At 38.3% G+C, this 20,680-nt stretch overlaps 1 protein-coding gene across 1 annotated transcript in view; it reads left to right on the top strand.

Annotated features, from left to right (window-relative positions):
- The window catches only part of LOC128175697 (IgGFc-binding protein-like), a 55,265-nt gene that overhangs the window by 33,155 nt on the left and 1,430 nt on the right, over positions 1–20,680 (top strand). Inside the window, exons 53-85 of the mRNA XM_052841518.1 lie at positions 486–727; positions 827–1,152; positions 1,241–1,554; positions 1,658–1,869; positions 1,975–2,125; positions 2,673–2,933; positions 3,058–3,159; positions 4,473–4,714; positions 4,814–5,139; positions 5,228–5,541; positions 5,645–5,856; positions 5,962–6,112; positions 7,045–7,146; positions 8,459–8,700; positions 8,800–9,125; positions 9,214–9,527; positions 9,631–9,842; positions 9,948–10,098; positions 11,031–11,132; positions 12,446–12,687; positions 12,787–13,112; positions 13,201–13,514; positions 13,618–13,829; positions 13,935–14,085; positions 14,633–14,893; positions 15,018–15,119; positions 16,435–16,676; positions 16,776–17,101; positions 17,190–17,503; positions 17,607–17,818; positions 17,924–18,074; positions 19,007–19,108; positions 20,421–20,662. Coding sequence (XP_052697478.1) covers positions 486–727; positions 827–1,152; positions 1,241–1,554; positions 1,658–1,869; positions 1,975–2,125; positions 2,673–2,933; positions 3,058–3,159; positions 4,473–4,714; positions 4,814–5,139; positions 5,228–5,541; positions 5,645–5,856; positions 5,962–6,112; positions 7,045–7,146; positions 8,459–8,700; positions 8,800–9,125; positions 9,214–9,527; positions 9,631–9,842; positions 9,948–10,098; positions 11,031–11,132; positions 12,446–12,687; positions 12,787–13,112; positions 13,201–13,514; positions 13,618–13,829; positions 13,935–14,085; positions 14,633–14,893; positions 15,018–15,119; positions 16,435–16,676; positions 16,776–17,101; positions 17,190–17,503; positions 17,607–17,818; positions 17,924–18,074; positions 19,007–19,108; positions 20,421–20,662 — 7,499 coding nt within the window. The remainder of the gene's footprint in view (positions 1–485; positions 728–826; positions 1,153–1,240; positions 1,555–1,657; positions 1,870–1,974; positions 2,126–2,672; positions 2,934–3,057; positions 3,160–4,472; positions 4,715–4,813; positions 5,140–5,227; positions 5,542–5,644; positions 5,857–5,961; positions 6,113–7,044; positions 7,147–8,458; positions 8,701–8,799; positions 9,126–9,213; positions 9,528–9,630; positions 9,843–9,947; positions 10,099–11,030; positions 11,133–12,445; positions 12,688–12,786; positions 13,113–13,200; positions 13,515–13,617; positions 13,830–13,934; positions 14,086–14,632; positions 14,894–15,017; positions 15,120–16,434; positions 16,677–16,775; positions 17,102–17,189; positions 17,504–17,606; positions 17,819–17,923; positions 18,075–19,006; positions 19,109–20,420; positions 20,663–20,680) is intronic.

Here is a 20,680-nt window from a genome sequence, read left to right as displayed (position 1 = left end):
TGAATTGACGTATTTTTTTTTTATTATTGTAATCATTAGAGTAATCAGAAATTAATCATGATTACAGGACCGTTTAAAAGAGAAATCCATTAAATTACGATTACTTGTAATCCTAAAAACGGATGATTACTGATTACTCCTGATTACTCAGCAACCTGTAATCGATTACAGCTGATTACGAATACCCCATCACTGATTTGAACTGGTATTGGTGAATGCTTCATACAGTAATCTCATTTGTTTCCAAATTTATTTGTCCATTAAAACTAGCAAAGCCTGTGCTTGCACTTCACAAAGAGGATATCAGAATAGAAGATTTTCGAATATACCTTTTGGATTGATTGTGTCAATTTACCCGAAAGAGGGAATGATATCTTATTTTTTCCTTTTCATGTTGTTATGAATGTATTGTATTCCTCAGAAAAATGACCACAAACAATGCAAATCAAGCCAGTGAATCAATGAAAGTGTTCATTTTGCTTCAGCTGCCTGCGTGTGTCGTGCATCCGGAGACCCACATTACAAAACGTACGACGGGTCGAAAATTCACTTCATGGGCGTTTGCAAGTACACGCTGACCAAAACGACCGAGAAGACTCCATGTGCTTTCAACATCATGGTATCAAATGAAAGGCGAAACAATAAAAAGAAAGTGTCCTATACAAAGCAAGTTGACGTCGAGATCGGTGGAAGCTACGTGGTGTTGTTCAAAGGCAGAAAAACTGAGGTAAGAACTTTCCCGCGAACGGGGATGAATACAGTTATATCGAAGCATCGCACACTTCCCGAGGTATACGTTACTCGACACAATCCATTTTCGTTTAAGGTGAATGGTACAGGGATAGATGTGAGCAAATCACGCTTCGAGAAAGGTGGTATTTTACTGACAACAGTTGGACGTCGTTTTGTTAAGCTTAAGTCAGCTTCGTGCGGAGTGACAGTTCTTTGGGATGGCAAACACTCCGTGGAGGTAACTGCTGATAGGAGCAAATACGGCGGAAAGTTGACTGGAATCTGTGGAGACTGCAACGGAAAGCGGGACGATTTCCGACTGGCCAACGGAACTAGTGTTTCTCGTTTAAAAGCCAAGGACAAATACAGAGAGATCGGGGACAGCTATCGTGTGGTTGACGCCCAGAATCCTTTATCAGCGTAAGTATGGCTAAACTCAAGTTGACCGTCATTAACCAGTTGTTTGGATTGCTATTGTTCTAGATCTCTCTGCATGTATCGTGCACAGGTGCGGTCCAACACCGGCGTTTTCCAGCTGCACAAAGACGCAGACTGCAAAATATAGCAAACCTGAAGCTTGTGGTCTGATGTCGGACACTTCGGATCAAAACCCGTTCGGGAAATGCGTAGAATGGATGAAAAAGTCAGAGGAGCCGGACGGAATCAATCCGTTCTCATCATGTCTCATTGATGCCTGCAACAATGACGGACCTGCACTCAAGAAGATTGTGTGCTCAGCGCTCGAAGAATTTGAGGAGCAATGTGTAGAAAATGGATATGCGCCGCCAGAGAAGAATGATTGGAGAAATATCACCTCATGCTGTAAGTATACATTTATTTGATTATTGAAGGTGACGCGCTGTTATTGAATCATTCAGAAGGATTTCAGATCGCTATCAGTGACTGCGTCACCTCTCGTTTCCAGCGTTACCCGAGTCTCAAAAGTGCCAAGAAAACGAGGAGTACGTGGAAGATGGAAGTGGATGTCCTAACACTTGTCAGTCGCCGAAATCAGAAGATACCTGCACCGATGTCGATATCGCCGGTTGCCAATGCAAGAAAGGTTACGTCAGAGAGGGAGATAAGTGTGTGCCGTACAGCGAGTGTGGATGCATGATGCAAGGTCGCTATTATCCAGTGAGTAAACCCAAAGTCCACCGATTGTCAAGAAAATCAGGCTGTATTGCTATCTTTCTCCACAAAGACACTTGTGTTTTGACTGCATCATATTTCTGATTACAGCAAGGAACCTCCATTCTCTCCAAGAACTGCAATGTAAAAATGTCCTGCAAGTTGGTGGGCGGGACACCTGTAGCTGTCAAGGTCGGAAACAGTTGTGGCAGAGGAGAGACATGCAAATCCACCAAAGGAATAGGCAGTTGTCGGAGGAAAGGTAACCCTCTCAATCTCAATTCACGTGGTGAGACATCCTTTTGGGATCATATTCCTGAGCATCACATTTTGCATAACCTTAATTTTCAAATGGCTGTGTGTCATAATCAGCATTATGTTACCAATGTTTCACATGTTTGAACAATTCTTTAAACAAGAAATGTATGTTTTTCCAAAGAAATGTGTGAATATACATATGCATGAATATATATTTTCAAACCACTGAATTATTTTTGAATGTAGCAAAGGTGAAAAATTAGTCTTTGTCGTCAGCGACTCATGCGATTGCAGACATTCTGTTCTTTTACGAATATGCTGCAAAACACAAAGTAAAGCATGTTCTTGATTCAAGAGTGTTTGGATATATTAAGAACCATTTTGAAATCAGTTCAATCGAATTGGAATCTGACGCCACAGCGTTCATGTAGGACTGCTTAAGATCTGTAGAGACATCATTGTGTCCAATGTTTAGTCCACTTTGATTCTTTTATAGTCGATCACAGCAAAAACTATTGAATTATGTTTCACAATAAAGCGTTATATTTTAGTTGTAGAAAAATGCCAAAGAAAGCAAAGGCAAATATCCTGTGCCAGCAGAATCAAAAACGGGAAGGCTGTTCCTTCCACCTGCAAACCGAATATTCCGCAGGATGTAGAAAATGTACAAATTGGACTTGTCAAACAAAATCCTGGCTCAAGTTCTTGCAAGAAGAACAAGTCTTTCAAATTAATAAAGAAGCAGAGAGCGTGGCAGGTGGAAGTAAGCAAGGGATGTCGCGGAGTTTTCAAAGTCACTTATCAAGAGAAGTGTAAGTTTTGATTTGTTTCGATCTCTTAAAAGCAAATCGCTGCTTGTGCTACACTTTGTTCATATTAAGATATTAAAGTGCAACAAAGGTTTTGTGACAGAGATTGCAATCGTTGACATTGTAGTCTGCAACCTGAAATGCGGTGCCAATGCCTTTCCGAAAAGGAGAGGCCGCAAATGTAGGTGTAAGAAAGGCTATCGCGGAAACCCAAAGACAGGCTGCACAGGTTTGTCGAATCATCGTTCCATGTTCACACAAACTAAAATGTACACGTGTGTATTTATATTCATATCTTATTGCATTTCGAATGAAAGTCGCATTAACTAAGGGGGTTGTAAACGTGGATTTTTATTTGAAGCAGGGATGGGGTTGATTATTTTTAAAAGTAATCAATTAAATTACAATTACTTTGGGTTTTAAAAGTAATTTATTACAAGCTGATTACATCCAATTTTAGAAGTAATCAATTACATTAGATTACTTTTCCTTCTTGTTATCATAATTACTTATGATTACTTTCGATTACTTTACCAGTACATGTATTTAGTGAGTTTTTTCTCTGTTTTTTTTTAATTCCTAGTTTATATATTTAATATTTTGGAAAGAAAAAAGCATTTTGAACAGAAGTATCAATTCTGATATCAAGTCATCAATTTTTACAAGCTTCTTTAGTACACTTTATCATCATTAAACATTTTGACTATCTCCATGTTCCTAAAAAAAAAAAAAGCTAAGGACATTAATTCATTCATCAAATAAGACACAGTTTTACCGATATAGATTAAATACAAAACACACAATTGACTGTATAGATATGTGTTGAACTTAGACTATAAATTGGAATAGGTTTTTACCACAATTAATAAACTGGTTGACTAGGAACACGGTGGTATATATCATTGCTGTGTTAAGGATATGATCTTATAGAGTGTGTTCCCGTTTTGCATACATTTGACAATTAGGTACATAGCAATAGATGTGAATTGTGTTTTGATAACAGTAAATAAACCATATCTAAAATTGAACCTTATTCAACTAATATTTGTAATAACAATGAATTGACGTATTTTTTTTTTATTATTGTAATCATTAGAGTAATCAGAAATTAATCATGATTACAGGACCGTTTAAAAGAGAAATCCATTAAATTACGATTACTGGTAATCCTAAAAACGGATGATTACTGATTACTCCTGATTACTCAGCAACATGTAATCGATTACAGCTGATTACGAATACCCCATCACTGATTTGAACTGGTATTGGTGAATGCTTCATACAGTAATCTCATTTGTTTCCAAATTTATTTGTCCATTAAAACTAGCAAAGCCTGTGCTTGCACTTCACAAAGAGGATATCAGAATAGAAGATTTTCGAATATACCTTTTGGATTGATTGTGTCAATTTACCCGAAAGAGGGAATGATATCTTATTTTTTCCTTTTCATGTTGTTATGAATGTATTGTATTCCTCAGAAAAATGACCACAAACAATGCAAATCAAGCCAGTGAATCAATGAAAGTGTTCATTTTGCTTCAGCTGCCTGCGTGTGTCGTGCATCCGGAGACCCACATTACAAAACGTACGACGGGTCGAAAATTCACTTCATGGGCGTTTGCAAGTACACGCTGACCAAAACGACCGAGAAGACTCCATGTGCTTTCAACATCATGGTATCAAATGAAAGGCGAAACAATAAAAAGAAAGTGTCCTATACAAAGCAAGTTGACGTCGAGATCGGTGGAAGCTACGTGGTGTTGTTCAAAGGCAGAAAAACTGAGGTAAGAACTTTCCCGCGAACGGGGATGAATACAGTTATATCGAAGCATCGCACACTTCCCGAGGTATACGTTACTCGACACAATCCATTTTCGTTTAAGGTGAATGGTACAGGGATAGATGTGAGCAAATCACGCTTCGAGAAAGGTGGTATTTTACTGACAACAGTTGGACGTCGTTTTGTTAAGCTTAAGTCAGCTTCGTGCGGAGTGACAGTTCTTTGGGATGGCAAACACTCCGTGGAGGTAACTGCTGATAGGAGCAAATACGGCGGAAAGTTGACTGGAATCTGTGGAGACTGCAACGGAAAGCGGGACGATTTCCGACTGGCCAACGGAACTAGTGTTTCTCGTTTAAAAGCCAAGGACAAATACAGAGAGATCGGGGACAGCTATCGTGTGGTTGACGCCCAGAATCCTTTATCAGCGTAAGTATGGCTAAACTCAAGTTGACCGTCATTAACCAGTTGTTTGGATTGCTATTGTTCTAGATCTCTCTGCATGTATCGTGCACAGGTGCGGTCCAACACCGGCGTTTTCCAGCTGCACAAAGACGCAGACTGCAAAATATAGCAAACCTGAAGCTTGTGGTCTGATGTCGGACACTTCGGATCAAAACCCGTTCGGGAAATGCGTAGAATGGATGAAAAAGTCAGAGGAGCCGGACGGAATCAATCCGTTCTCATCATGTCTCATTGATGCCTGCAACAATGACGGACCTGCACTCAAGAAGATTGTGTGCTCAGCGCTCGAAGAATTTGAGGAGCAATGTGTAGAAAATGGATATGCGCCGCCAGAGAAGAATGATTGGAGAAATATCACCTCATGCTGTAAGTATACATTTATTTGATTATTGAAGGTGACGCGCTGTTATTGAATCATTCAGAAGGATTTCAGATCGCTATCAGTGACTGCGTCACCTCTCGTTTCCAGCGTTACCCGAGTCTCAAAAGTGCCAAGAAAACGAGGAGTACGTGGAAGATGGAAGTGGATGTCCTAACACTTGTCAGTCGCCGAAATCAGAAGATACCTGCACCGATGTCGATATCGCCGGTTGCCAATGCAAGAAAGGTTACGTCAGAGAGGGAGATAAGTGTGTGCCGTACAGCGAGTGTGGATGCATGATGCAAGGTCGCTATTATCCAGTGAGTAAACCCAAAGTCCACCGATTGTCAAGAAAATCAGGCTGTATTGCTATCTTTCTCCACAAAGACACTTGTGTTTTGACTGCATCATATTTCTGATTACAGCAAGGAACCTCCATTCTCTCCAAGAACTGCAATGTAAAAATGTCCTGCAAGTTGGTGGGCGGGACACCTGTAGCTGTCAAGGTCGGAAACAGTTGTGGCAAAGGAGAGACATGCAAATCCACCAAAGGAATAGGCAGTTGTCGGAGGAAAGGTAACCCTCTCAATCTCAATTCACGTGGTGAGACATCCTTTTGGGATCATATTCCTGAGCATCACATTTTGCATAACCTTAATTTTCAAATGGCTGTGTGTCATAATCAGCATTATGTTACCAATGTTTCACATGTTTGAACAATTCTTTAAACAAGAAATGTATGTTTTTCCAAAGAAATGTGTGAATATACATATGCTTGAATATATATTTTCAAACCACTGAATTATTTTTGAATGTAGCAAAGGTGAAAAATTAGTCTTTGTCGTCAGCGACTCATGCGATTGCAGACATTCTGTTCTTTTACGAATATGCTGCAAAACACAAAGTAAAGCATGTTCTTGATTCAAGAGTGTTTGGATATATTAAGAACCATTTTGAAATCAGTTCAATCGAATTGGAATCTGACGCCACAGCGTTCATGTAGGACTGCTTAAGATCTGTAGAGACATCATTGTGTCCAATGTTTAGTCCACTTTGATTCTTTTATAGTCGATCACAGCAAAAACTATTGAATTATGTTTCACAATAAAGCGTTATATTTTAGTTGTAGAAAAATGCCAAAGAAAGCAAAGGCAAATATCCTGTGCCAGCAGAATCAAAAACGGGAAGGCTGTTCCTTCCACCTGCAAACCGAATATTCCGCAGGATGTAGAAAATGTACAAATTGGACTTGTCAAACAAAATCCTGGCTCAAGTTCTTGCAAGAAGAACAAGTCTTTCAAATTAATAAAGAAGCAGAGAGCGTGGCAGGTGGAAGTAAGCAAGGGATGTCGCGGAGTTTTCAAAGTCACTTATCAAGAGAAGTGTAAGTTTTGATTTGTTTCGATCTCTTAAAAGCAAATCGCTGCTTGTGCTACACTTTGTTCATATTAAGATATTAAAGTGCATCAAAGGTTTTGTGACAGAGATTGCAATCGTTGACATTGTAGTCTGCAACCTGAAATGCGGTGCCAATGCCTTTCCGAAAAGGAGAGGCCGCAAATGTAGGTGTAAGAAAGGCTATCGCGGAAACCCAAAGACAGGCTGCACAGGTTTGTCGAATCATCGTTCCATGTTCACACAAACTAAAATGTACACGTGTGTATTTATATTCATATCTTATTGCATTTCGAATGAAAGTCGCATTAACTACGGGGATTGTAAACGTGGATTTTTATTTGAAGCAGGGATGGGGTTGATTATTTTTAAAAGTAATCAATTAAATTACAATTACTTTGGGTTTTAAAAGTAATTTATTACAAGCTGATTACATCCAATTTTAGAAGTAATCAATTACATTAGATTACTTTTCCTTCTTGTTATCATAATTACTTATGATTACTTTCGATTACTTTACCAGTACATGTATTTAGTGTGTTTTTTCTCTGTTTTTTTTTAATTCCTAGTTTATATATTTAATATTTTGGAAAGAAAAAAGCATTTTGAACAGAAGTATCAATTCTGATATCAAGTCATCAATTTTTACAAGCTTCTTTAGTACACTTTATCATCATTAAACATTTTGACTATCTCCATGTTCCTAAAAAAAAAAAAGCTAAGGACATTAATTCATTCATCAAATAAGACACAGTTTTACCGATATAGATTAAATACAAAACACACAATTGACTGTATAGATATGTGTTGAACTTAGACTATAAATTGGAATAGGTTTTTACCACAATTAATAAACTGGTTGACTAGGAACACGGTGGTATATATCATTGCTGTGTTAAGGATATGATCTTATAGAGTGTGTTCCCGTTTTGCATACATTTGACAATTAGGTACATAGCAATAGATGTGAATTGTGTTTTGATAACAGTAAATAAACCATATCTAAAATTGAACCTTATTCAACTAATATTTGTAATAACAATGAATTGACGTATTTTTTTTTTATTATTGTAATCATTAGAGTAATCAGAAATTAATCATGATTACAGGACCGTTTAAAAGAGAAATCCATTAAATTACGATTACTTGTAATCCTAAAAACGGATGATTACTGATTACTCCTGATTACTCAGCAACCTGTAATCGATTACAGCTGATTACGAATACCCCATCACTGATTTGAACTGGTATTGGTGAATGCTTCATACAGTAATCTCATTTGTTTCCAAATTTATTTGTCCATTAAAACTAGCAAAGCCTGTGCTTGCACTTCACAAAGAGGATATCAGAATAGAAGATTTTCGAATATACCTTTTGGATTGATTGTGTCAATTTACCCGAAAGAGGGAATGATATCTTATTTTTTCCTTTTCATGTTGTTATGAATGTATTGTATTCCTCAGAAAAATGACCACAAACAATGCAAATCAAGCCAGTGAATCAATGAAAGTGTTCATTTTGCTTCAGCTGCCTGCGTGTGTCGTGCATCCGGAGACCCACATTACAAAACGTACGACGGGTCGAAAATTCACTTCATGGGCGTTTGCAAGTACACGCTGACCAAAACGACCGAGAAGACTCCATGTGCTTTCAACATCATGGTATCAAATGAAAGGCGAAACAATAAAAAGAAAGTGTCCTATACAAAGCAAGTTGACGTCGAGATCGGTGGAAGCTACGTGGTGTTGTTCAAAGGCAGAAAAACTGAGGTAAGAACTTTCCCGCGAACGGGGATGAATACAGTTATATCGAAGCATCGCACACTTCCCGAGGTATACGTTACTCGACACAATCCATTTTCGTTTAAGGTGAATGGTACAGGGATAGATGTGAGCAAATCACGCTTCGAGAAAGGTGGTATTTTACTGACAACAGTTGGACGTCGTTTTGTTAAGCTTAAGTCAGCTTCGTGCGGAGTGACAGTTCTTTGGGATGGCAAACACTCCGTGGAGGTAACTGCTGATAGGAGCAAATACGGCGGAAAGTTGACTGGAATCTGTGGAGACTGCAACGGAAAGCGGGACGATTTCCGACTGGCCAACGGAACTAGTGTTTCTCGTTTAAAAGCCAAGGACAAATACAGAGAGATCGGGGACAGCTATCGTGTGGTTGACGCCCAGAATCCTTTATCAGCGTAAGTATGGCTAAACTCAAGTTGACCGTCATTAACCAGTTGTTTGGATTGCTATTGTTCTAGATCTCTCTGCATGTATCGTGCACAGGTGCGGTCCAACACCGGCGTTTTCCAGCTGCACAAAGACGCAGACTGCAAAATATAGCAAACCTGAAGCTTGTGGTCTGATGTCGGACACTTCGGATCAAAACCCGTTCGGGAAATGCGTAGAATGGATGAAAAAGTCAGAGGAGCCGGACGGAATCAATCCGTTCTCATCATGTCTCATTGATGCCTGCAACAATGACGGACCTGCACTCAAGAAGATTGTGTGCTCAGCGCTCGAAGAATTTGAGGAGCAATGTGTAGAAAATGGATATGCGCCGCCAGAGAAGAATGATTGGAGAAATATCACCTCATGCTGTAAGTATACATTTATTTGATTATTGAAGGTGACGCGCTGTTATTGAATCATTCAGAAGGATTTCAGATCGCTATCAGTGACTGCGTCACCTCTCGTTTCCAGCGTTACCCGAGTCTCAAAAGTGCCAAGAAAACGAGGAGTACGTGGAAGATGGAAGTGGATGTCCTAACACTTGTCAGTCGCCGAAATCAGAAGATACCTGCACCGATGTCGATATCGCCGGTTGCCAATGCAAGAAAGGTTACGTCAGAGAGGGAGATAAGTGTGTGCCGTACAGCGAGTGTGGATGCATGATGCAAGGTCGCTATTATCCAGTGAGTAAACCCAAAGTCCACCGATTGTCAAGAAAATCAGGCTGTATTGCTATCTTTCTCCACAAAGACACTTGTGTTTTGACTGCATCATATTTCTGATTACAGCAAGGAACCTCCATTCTCTCCAAGAACTGCAATGTAAAAATGTCCTGCAAGTTGGTGGGCGGGACACCTGTAGCTGTCAAGGTCGGAAACAGTTGTGGCAGAGGAGAGACATGCAAATCCACCAAAGGAATAGGCAGTTGTCGGAGGAAAGGTAACCCTCTCAATCTCAATTCACGTGGTGAGACATCCTTTTGGGATCATATTCCTGAGCATCACATTTTGCATAACCTTAATTTTCAAATGGCTGTGTGTCATAATCAGCATTATGTTACCAATGTTTCACATGTTTGAACAATTCTTTAAACAAGAAATGTATGTTTTTCCAAAGAAATGTGTGAATATACATATGCATGAATATATATTTTCAAACCACTGAATTATTTTTGAATGTAGCAAAGGTGAAAAATTAGTCTTTGTCGTCAGCGACTCATGCGATTGCAGACATTCTGTTCTTTTACGAATATGCTGCAAAACACAAAGTAAAGCATGTTCTTGATTCAAGAGTGTTTGGATATATTAAGAACCATTTTGAAATCAGTTCAATCGAATTGGAATCTGACGCCACAGCGTTCATGTAGGACTGCTTAAGATCTGTAGAGACATCATTGTGTCCAATGTTTAGTCCACTTTGATTCTTTTATAGTCGATCACAGCAAAAACTATTGAATTATGTTTCACAATAAAGCGTTATATTTTAGTTGTAGAAAAATGCCAAAGAAAGCAAAGGCAAATATCCTGTGCCAGCAGAATCAAAAACGGGAAGGCTGTTCCTTCCACCTGCAAACCGAATATTCCGCAGGATGTAGAAAATGTACAAATTGGACTTGTCAAACAAAATCCTGGCTCAAGTTCTTGCAAGAAGAACAAGTCTTTCAAATTAATAAAGAAGCAGAGAGCGTGGCAGGTGGAAGTAAGCAAGGGATGTCGCGGAGTTTTCAAAGTCACTTATCAAGAGAAGTGTAAGTTTTGATTTGTTTCGATCTCTTAAAAGCAAATCGCTGCTTGTGCTACACTTTGTTCATATTAAGATATTAAAGTGCAACAAAGGTTTTGTGACAGAGATTGCAATCGTTGACATTGTAGTCTGCAACCTGAAATGCGGTGCCAATGCCTTTCCGAAAAGGAGAGGCCGCAAATGTAGGTGTAAGAAAGGCTATCGCGGAAACCCAAAGACAGGCTGCACAGGTTTGTCGAATCATCGTTCCATGTTCACACAAACTAAAATGTACACGTGTGTATTTATATTCATATCTTATTGCATTTCGAATGAAAGTCGCATTAACTAAGGGGGTTGTAAACGTGGATTTTTATTTGAAGCAGGGATGGGGTTGATTATTTTTAAAAGTAATCAATTAAATTACAATTACTTTGGGTTTTAAAAGTAATTTATTACAAGCTGATTACATCCAATTTTAGAAGTAATCAATTACATTAGATTACTTTTCCTTCTTGTTATCATAATTACTTATGATTACTTTCGATTACTTTACCAGTACATGTATTTAGTGAGTTTTTTCTCTGTTTTTTTTTAATTCCTAGTTTATATATTTAATATTTTGGAAAGAAAAAAGCATTTTGAACAGAAGTATCAATTCTGATATCAAGTCATCAATTTTTACAAGCTTCTTTAGTACACTTTATCATCATTAAACATTTTGACTATCTCCATGTTCCTAAAAAAAAAAAAAGCTAAGGACATTAATTCATTCATCAAATAAGACACAGTTTTACCGATATAGATTAAATACAAAACACACAATTGACTGTATAGATATGTGTTGAACTTAGACTATAAATTGGAATAGGTTTTTACCACAATTAATAAACTGGTTGACTAGGAACACGGTGGTATATATCATTGCTGTGTTAAGGATATGATCTTATAGAGTGTGTTCCCGTTTTGCATACATTTGACAATTAGGTACATAGCAATAGATGTGAATTGTGTTTTGATAACAGTAAATAAACCATATCTAAAATTGAACCTTATTCAACTAATATTTGTAATAACAATGAATTGACGTATTTTTTTTTTATTATTGTAATCATTAGAGTAATCAGAAATTAATCATGATTACAGGACCGTTTAAAAGAGAAATCCATTAAATTACGATTACTGGTAATCCTAAAAACGGATGATTACTGATTACTCCTGATTACTCAGCAACATGTAATCGATTACAGCTGATTACGAATACCCCATCACTGATTTGAACTGGTATTGGTGAATGCTTCATACAGTAATCTCATTTGTTTCCAAATTTATTTGTCCATTAAAACTAGCAAAGCCTGTGCTTGCACTTCACAAAGAGGATATCAGAATAGAAGATTTTCGAATATACCTTTTGGATTGATTGTGTCAATTTACCCGAAAGAGGGAATGATATCTTATTTTTTCCTTTTCATGTTGTTATGAATGTATTGTATTCCTCAGAAAAATGACCACAAACAATGCAAATCAAGCCAGTGAATCAATGAAAGTGTTCATTTTGCTTCAGCTGCCTGCGTGTGTCGTGCATCCGGAGACCCACATTACAAAACGTACGACGGGTCGAAAATTCACTTCATGGGCGTTTGCAAGTACACGCTGACCAAAACGACCGAGAAGACTCCATGTGCTTTCAACATCATGGTATCAAATGAAAGGCGAAACAATAAAAAGAAAGTGTCCTATACAAAGCAAGTTGACGTCGAGATCGGTGGAAGCTACGTGGTGTTGTTCAAAGGCAGAAAAACTGAGGTAAGAACTTTCCCGCGAACGGGGATGAATACAGTTATATCGAAGCATCGCACACTTCCCGAGGTATACGTTACTCGACACAATCCATTTTCGTTTAAGGTGAATGGTACAGGGATAGATGTGAGCAAATCACGCTTCGAGAAAGGTGGTATTTTACTGACAACAGTTGGACGTCGTTTTGTTAAGCTTAAGTCAGCTTCGTGCGGAGTGACAGTTCTTTGGGATGGCAAACACTCCGTGGAGGTAACTGCTGATAGGAGCAAATACGGCGGAAAGTTGACTGGAATCTGTGGAGACTGCAACGGAAAGCGGGACGATTTCCGACTGGCCAACGGAACTAGTGTTTCTCGTTTAAAAGCCAAGGACAAATACAGAGAGATCGGGGACAGCTATCGTGTGGTTGACGCCCAGAATCCTTTATCAGCGTAAGTATGGCTAAACTCAAGTTGACCGTCATTAACCAGTTGTTTGGATTGCTATTGTTCTAGATCTCTCTGCATGTATCGTGCACAGGTGCGGTCCAACACCGGCGTTTTCCAGCTGCACAAAGACGCAGACTGCAAAATATAGCAAACCTGAAGCTTGTGGTCTGATGTCGGACACTTCGGATCAAAACCCGTTCGGGAAATGCGTAGAATGGATGAAAAAGTCAGAGGAGCCGGACGGAATCAATCCGTTCTCATCATGTCTCATTGATGCCTGCAACAATGACGGACCTGCACTCAAGAAGATTGTGTGCTCAGCGCTCGAAGAATTTGAGGAGCAATGTGTAGAAAATGGATATGCGCCGCCAGAGAAGAATGATTGGAGAAATATCACCTCATGCTGTAAGTATACATTTATTTGATTATTGAAGGTGACGCGCTGTTATTGAATCATTCAGAAGGATTTCAGATCGCTATCAGTGACTGCGTCACCTCTCGTTTCCAGCGTTACCCGAGTCTCAAAAGTGCCAAGAAAACGAGGAGTACGTGGAAGATGGAAGTGGATGTCCTAACACTTGTCAGTCGCCGAAATCAGAAGATACCTGCACCGATGTCGATATCGCCGGTTGCCAATGCAAGAAAGGTTACGTCAGAGAGGGAGATAAGTGTGTGCCGTACAGCGAGTGTGGATGCATGATGCAAGGTCGCTATTATCCAGTGAGTAAACCCAAAGTCCACCGATTGTCAAGAAAATCAGGCTGTATTGCTATCTTTCTCCACAAAGACACTTGTGTTTTGACTGCATCATATTTCTGATTACAGCAAGGAACCTCCATTCTCTCCAAGAACTGCAATGTAAAAATGTCCTGCAAGTTGGTGGGCGGGACACCTGTAGCTGTCAAGGTCGGAAACAGTTGTGGCAAAGGAGAGACATGCAAATCCACCAAAGGAATAGGCAGTTGTCGGAGGAAAGGTAACCCTCTCAATCTCAATTCACGTGGTGAGACATCCTTTTGGGATCATATTCCTGAGCATCACATTTTGCATAACCTTAATTTTCAAATGGCTGTGTGTCATAATCAGCATTATGTTACCAATGTTTCACATGTTTGAACAATTCTTTAAACAAGAAATGTATGTTTTTCCAAAGAAATGTGTGAATATACATATGCTTGAATATATATTTTCAAACCACTGAATTATTTTTGAATGTAGCAAAGGTGAAAAATTAGTCTTTGTCGTCAGCGACTCATGCGATTGCAGACATTCTGTTCTTTTACGAATATGCTGCAAAACACAAAGTAAAGCATGTTCTTGATTCAAGAGTGTTTGGATATATTAAGAACCATTTTGAAATCAGTTCAATCGAATTGGAATCTGACGCCACAGCGTTCATGTAGGACTGCTTAAGATCTGTAGAGACATCATTGTGTCCAATGTTTAGTCCACTTTGATTCTTTTATAGTCGATCACAGCAAAAACTATTGAATTATGTTTCACAATAAAGCGTTATATTTTAGTTGTAGAAAAATGCCAAAGAAAGCAAAGGCAAATATCCTGTGCCAGCAGAATCAAAAACGGGAAGGCTGTTCCTTCCACCTGCAAACCGAATATTCCGCAGGATGTAGAAAATGTACAAATTGGACTTGTCAAACAAAATCCTGGCTCAAGTTCTTGCAAGAAGAACAAGTCTTTCAAATTAATAAAGAAGCAGAGAGCGTGGCAGGTGGAAGTAAGCAAGGGATGTCGCGGAGTTTTCAAAGTCACTTATCAAGAGAAGTGTAAGTTTTGATTTGTTTCGATCTCTTAAAAGCAAATCGCTGCTTGTGCTACACTTTGTTCATATTAAGATATTAAAGTGCATCAAAGGTTTTGTGACAGAGATTGCAATCGTTGACATTGTAGTCTGCAACCTGAAATGCGGTGCCAATGCCTTTCCGAAAAGGAGAGGCCGCAAATGTCGGTGTAAGAAAGGCTATCGCGGAAACCCAAAGACAGGCTGCACAGGTTTGTCGAATCATCGTTCCATGTTCACACAAACTAAAATGTACACGTGTGTATTTATATTCATATCTTATTGCATTTCGAATGAAAGTCGCATTAACTACGGGGATTGTAAACGTGGATTTTTATTTGAAGCAGGGATGGGGTTGATTATTTTTAAAAGTAATCAATTAAATTACAATTACTTTGGGTTTTAAAAGTAATTTATTACAAGCTGATTACATCCAATTTTAGAAGTAATCAATTACATTAGATTACTTTTCCTTCTTGTTATCATAATTACTTATGATTACTTTCGATTACTTTACCAGTACATGTATTTAGTGTGTTTTTTCTCTGTTTTTTTTTAATTCCTAGTTTATATATTTAATATTTTGGAAAGAAAAAAGCATTTTGAACAGAAGTATCAATTCTGATATCAAGTCATCAATTTTTACAAGCTTCTTTAGTACACTTTATCATCATTAAACATTTTGACTATCTCCATGTTCCTAAAAAAAAAAAAAAGCTAAGGACATTAATTCATTCATCAAATAAGACACAGTTTTACCGATATAGATTAAATACAAAACACACAATTGACTGTATAGATATGTGTTGAACTTAGACTATAAATTGGAATAGGTTTTTACCACAATTAATAAACTGGTTGACTAGGAACACGGTGGTATATATCATTGCTGTGTTAAGGATATGATCTTATAGAGTGTGTTCCCGTTTTGCATACATTTGACAATTAGGTACATAGCAATAGATGTGAATTGTGTTTTGATAACAGTAAATAAACCATATCTAAAATTGAACCTTATTCAACTAATATTTGTAATAACAATGAATTGACGTATTTTTTTTTTTATTATTGTAATCATTAGAGTAATCAGAAATTAATCATGATTACAGGACCGTTTAAAAGAGAAATCCATTAAATTACGATTACTTGTAATCCTAAAAACGGATGATTACTGATTACTCCTGATTACTCAGCAACCTGTAATCGATTACAGCTGATTACGAATACCCCATCACTGATTTGAACTGGTATTGGTGAATGCTTCATACAGTAATCTCATTTGTTTCCAAATTTATTTGTCCATTAAAACTAGCAAAGCCTGTGCTTGCACTTCACAAAGAGGATATCAGAATAGAAGATTTTCGAATATACCTTTTGGATTGATTGTGTCAATTTACCCGAAAGAGGGAATGATATCTTATTTTTTCCTTTTCATGTTGTTATGAATGTATTGTATTCCTCAGAAAAATGACCACAAACAATGCAAATCAAGCCAGTGAATCAATGAAAGTGTTCATTTTGCTTCAGCTGCCTGCGTGTGTCGTGCATCCGGAGACCCACATTACAAAACGTACGACGGGTCGAAAATTCACTTCATGGGCGTTTGCAAGTACACGCTGACCAAAACGACCGAGAAGACTCCATGTGCTTTCAACATCATGGTATCAAATGAAAGGCGAAACAATAAAAAGAAAGTGTCCTATACAAAGCAAGTTGACGTCGAGATCAGTGGAAGCTACGTGGTGTTGTTCAAAGGCAGAAAAACTGAGGTAAGAACTTTCCCGCGAACGGGGATGAATACAGTTATATCGAAGCATCGCACACTTCCCGAGGTATACGTTACTCGACACAATCCATTTTCGTTTAAGGTGAATGGTACAGGGATAGATGTGAGCAAATCACGCTTCGAGAAAGGTGGTATTTTACTGACAACAGTTGGACGTCGTTTTGTTAAGCTTAAGTCAGCTTCGTGCGGAGTGACAGTTCTTTGGGATGGCAAACACTCCGTGGAGGTAACTGCTGATAGGAGCAAATACGGCGGAAAGTTGACTGGAATCTGTGGAGACTGCAACGGAAAGCGGGACGATTTCCGACTGGCCAACGGAACTAGTGTTTCTCGTTTAAAAGCCAAGGACAAATACAGAGAGATCGGGGACAGCTATCGTGTGGTTGACGCCCAGAATCCTTTATCAGCGTAAGTATGGCTAAACTCAAGTTGACCGTCATTAACCAGTTGTTTGGATTGCTATTGTTCTAGATCTCTCTGCATGTATCGTGCACAGGTGCGGTCCAACACCGGCGTTTTCCAGCTGCACAAAGACGCAGACTGCAAAATATAGCAAACCTGAAGCTTGTGGTCTGATGTCGGACACTTCGGATCAAAACCCGTTCGGGAAATGCGTAGAATGGATGAAAAAGTCAGAGGAGCCGGACGGAATCAATCCGTTCTCATCATGTCTCATTGATGCCTGCAACAATGACGGACCTGCACTCAAGAAGATTGTGTGCTCAGCGCTCGAAGAATTTGAGGAGCAATGTGTAGAAAATGGATATGCGCCGCCAGAGAAGAATGATTGGAGAAATATCACCTCATGCTGTAAGTATACATTTATTTGATTATTGAAGGTGACGCGCTGTTATTGAATCATTCAGAAGGATTTCAGATCGCTATCAGTGACTGCGTCACCTCTCGTTTCCAGCGTTACCCGAGTCTCAAAAGTGCCAAGAAAACGAGGAGTACGTGGAAGATGGAAGTGGATGTCCTAACACTTGTCAGTCGCCGAAATCAGAAGATACCTGCACCGATGTCGATATCGCCGGTTGCCAATGCAAGAAAGGTTACGTCAGAGAGGGAGATAAGTGTGTGCCGTACAGCGAGTGTGGATGCATGATGCAAGGTCGCTATTATCCAGTGAGTAAACCCAAAGTCCACCGATTGTCAAGAAAATCAGGCTGTATTGCTATCTTTCTCCACAAAGACACTTGTGTTTTGACTGCATCATATTTCTGATTACAGCAAGGAACCTCCATTCTCTCCAAGAACTGCAATGTAAAAATGTCCTGCAAGTTGGTGGGCGGGACACCTGTAGCTGTCAAGGTCGGAAACAGTTGTGGCAGAGGAGAGACATGCAAATCCACCAAAGGAATAGGCAGTTGTCGGAGGAAAGGTAACCCTCTCAATCTCAATTCACGTGGTGAGACATCCTTTTGGGATCATATTCCTTAGCATCACATTTTGCATAACCTTAATTTTCAAATGGCTGTGTGTCATAATCAGCATTATGTTACCAATGTTTCACATGTTTGAACAATTCTTTAAACAAGAAATGTATGTTTTTCCAAAGAAATGTGTGAATATACATATGCATGAATATATATTTTAAAACCACTGAATTATTTTTGAATGTAGCAAAGGTGAAAAATTAGTCTTTGTCGTCAGCGACTCATGCGATTGCAGACATTCTGTTCTTTTACGAATATGCTGCAAAACACAAAGTAAAGCATGTTCTTGATTCAAGAGTGTTTGGATATATTAAGAACCATTTTGAAATCAGTTCAATCGAATTGGAATCTGACGCCACAGCGTTCATGTAGGACTGCTTAAGATCTGTAGAGACATCATTGTGTCCAATGTTTAGTCCACTTTGATTCTTTTATAGTCGATCACAGCAAAAACTATTGAATTATGTTTCACAATAAAGCGTTATATTTTAGTTGTAGAAAAATGCCAAAGAAAGCAAAGGCAAATATCCTGTGCCAGCAGAATCAAAAACGGGAAGGCTGTTCCTTCCACCTGCAAACCGAATATTCCGCAGGATGTAGAAAATGTACAAATTGGACTTGTCAAACAAAATCCTGGCTCAAGTTCTTGCAAGAAGAACAAGTCTTTCAAATTAATAAAGAAGCAGAGAGCGTGGCAGGTGGAAGTAAGCAAGGGATGTCGCGGAGTTTTCAAAGTCACTTATCAAGAGAAGTGTAAGTTTTGATTTGTTTCGATCTCTTAAAAGCAAATCGCTGCTTGTGCTACACTTTGTTCATATTAAGATATTAAAGTGCATCAAAGGTTTTGTGACAGAGATTGCAATCGTTGACATTGTAGTCTGCAACCTGAAATGCGGTGCCAATGCCTTTCCGAAAAGGAGAGGCCGCAAATGTCGGTGTAAGAAAGGCTATCGCGGAAACCCAAAGACAGGCTGCACAGGTTTGTCGAATCATCGTTCCATGTTCACACAAACTAAAATGTACACGTGTGTATTTATATTCATATCTTATTGCATTTCGAATGAAAGTCACATTAACTACGGGGATTGTAAACGTGGATTTTTATTTGAAGCAGGGATGGGGTTGATTATTTTTAAAAGTAATCAATTAAATTACAATTACTTTGGGTTTTAAAAGTAATTTATTACAAGCTGATTACATCCAATTTTAGAAGTAATCGATTACATTAGATTACTTTTCCTTCTTGTTATCATAATTACTTATGATTACTTTCGATTACTTTACCAGTACATGTATTTAGTGTGTTTTTTCTCTGTTTTTTTTTAATTCCTAGTTTATATATTTAATATTTTGGAAAGAAAAAAGCATTTTGAACAGAAGTATCAATTCTGATATCAAGTCATCAATTTTTACAAGCTTCTTTAGTACACTTTATCATCATTTAACATTTTGACTATCTCCATGTTCCTAAAAAAAAAAAGCTAAGGACATTAATTCATTCATCAAATAAGACACAGTTTTACCGATATAGATTAAATACAAAACACACAATTGACTGTATAGATATGTGTTGAACTTAGACTATAAATTGGAATAGGTTTTTACCACAATTAATAAACTGGTTGACTAGGAACACGGTGGTATATATCATTGCTGTGTTAAGGATATGATCTTATAGAGTGTGTTCCCGTTTTGCATACATTTGACAATTAGGTACATAGCAATAGATGTGAATTGTGTTTTGATAACAGTAAATAAACCATATCTAAAATTGAACCTTATTCAACTAATATTTGTAATAACAATGAATTGACGTATTTTTTTTTTTATTATTGTAATCATTAGAGTAATCAGAAATTAATCATGATTACAGGACCGTTTAAAAGAGAAATCCATTAAATTACGATTACTTGTAATCCTAAAAACGGATGATTACTGATTACTCCTGATTACTCAGCAACCTGTAATCGATTACAGCTGATTACGAATACCCCATCACTGATTTGAACTGGTATTGGTGAATGCTTCATACAGTAATCTCATTTGTTTCCAAATTTATTTGTCCATTAAAACTAGCAAAGCCTGTGCTTGCACTTCACAAAGAGGATATCAGAATAGAAGATTTTCGAATATACCTTTTGGATTGATTGTGTCAATTTACCCGAAAGAGGGAATGATATCTTATTTTTTCCTTTTCATGTTGTTATGAATGTATTGTATTCCTCAGAAAAATGACCACAAACAATGCAAATCAAGCCAGTGAATCAATGAAAGTGTTCATTTTGCTTCAGCTGCCTGCGTGTGTCGTGCATCCGGAGACCCACATTACAAAACGTACGACGGGTCGAAAATTCACTTCATGGGCGTTTGCAAGTACACGCTGACCAAAACGACCGAGAAGACTCCATGTGCTTTCAACATCATGGTATCAAATGAAAGGCGAAACAATAAAAAGAAAGTGTCCTATACAAAGCAAGTTGACGTCGAGATCGGTGGAAGCTACGTGGTGTTGTTCAAAGGCAGAAAAACTGAGGTAAGAACTTTCCCGCGA

This window comes from Crassostrea angulata, chromosome 3, assembly GCF_025612915.1.
Source record: "Crassostrea angulata isolate pt1a10 chromosome 3, ASM2561291v2, whole genome shotgun sequence".
Lineage (NCBI taxonomy): Eukaryota > Metazoa > Mollusca > Bivalvia > Ostreida > Ostreidae > Magallana > Magallana angulata.
Note: the sequence above shows the minus strand (reverse complement) of the source record. Positions and strands in the feature narration are given on the sequence as shown.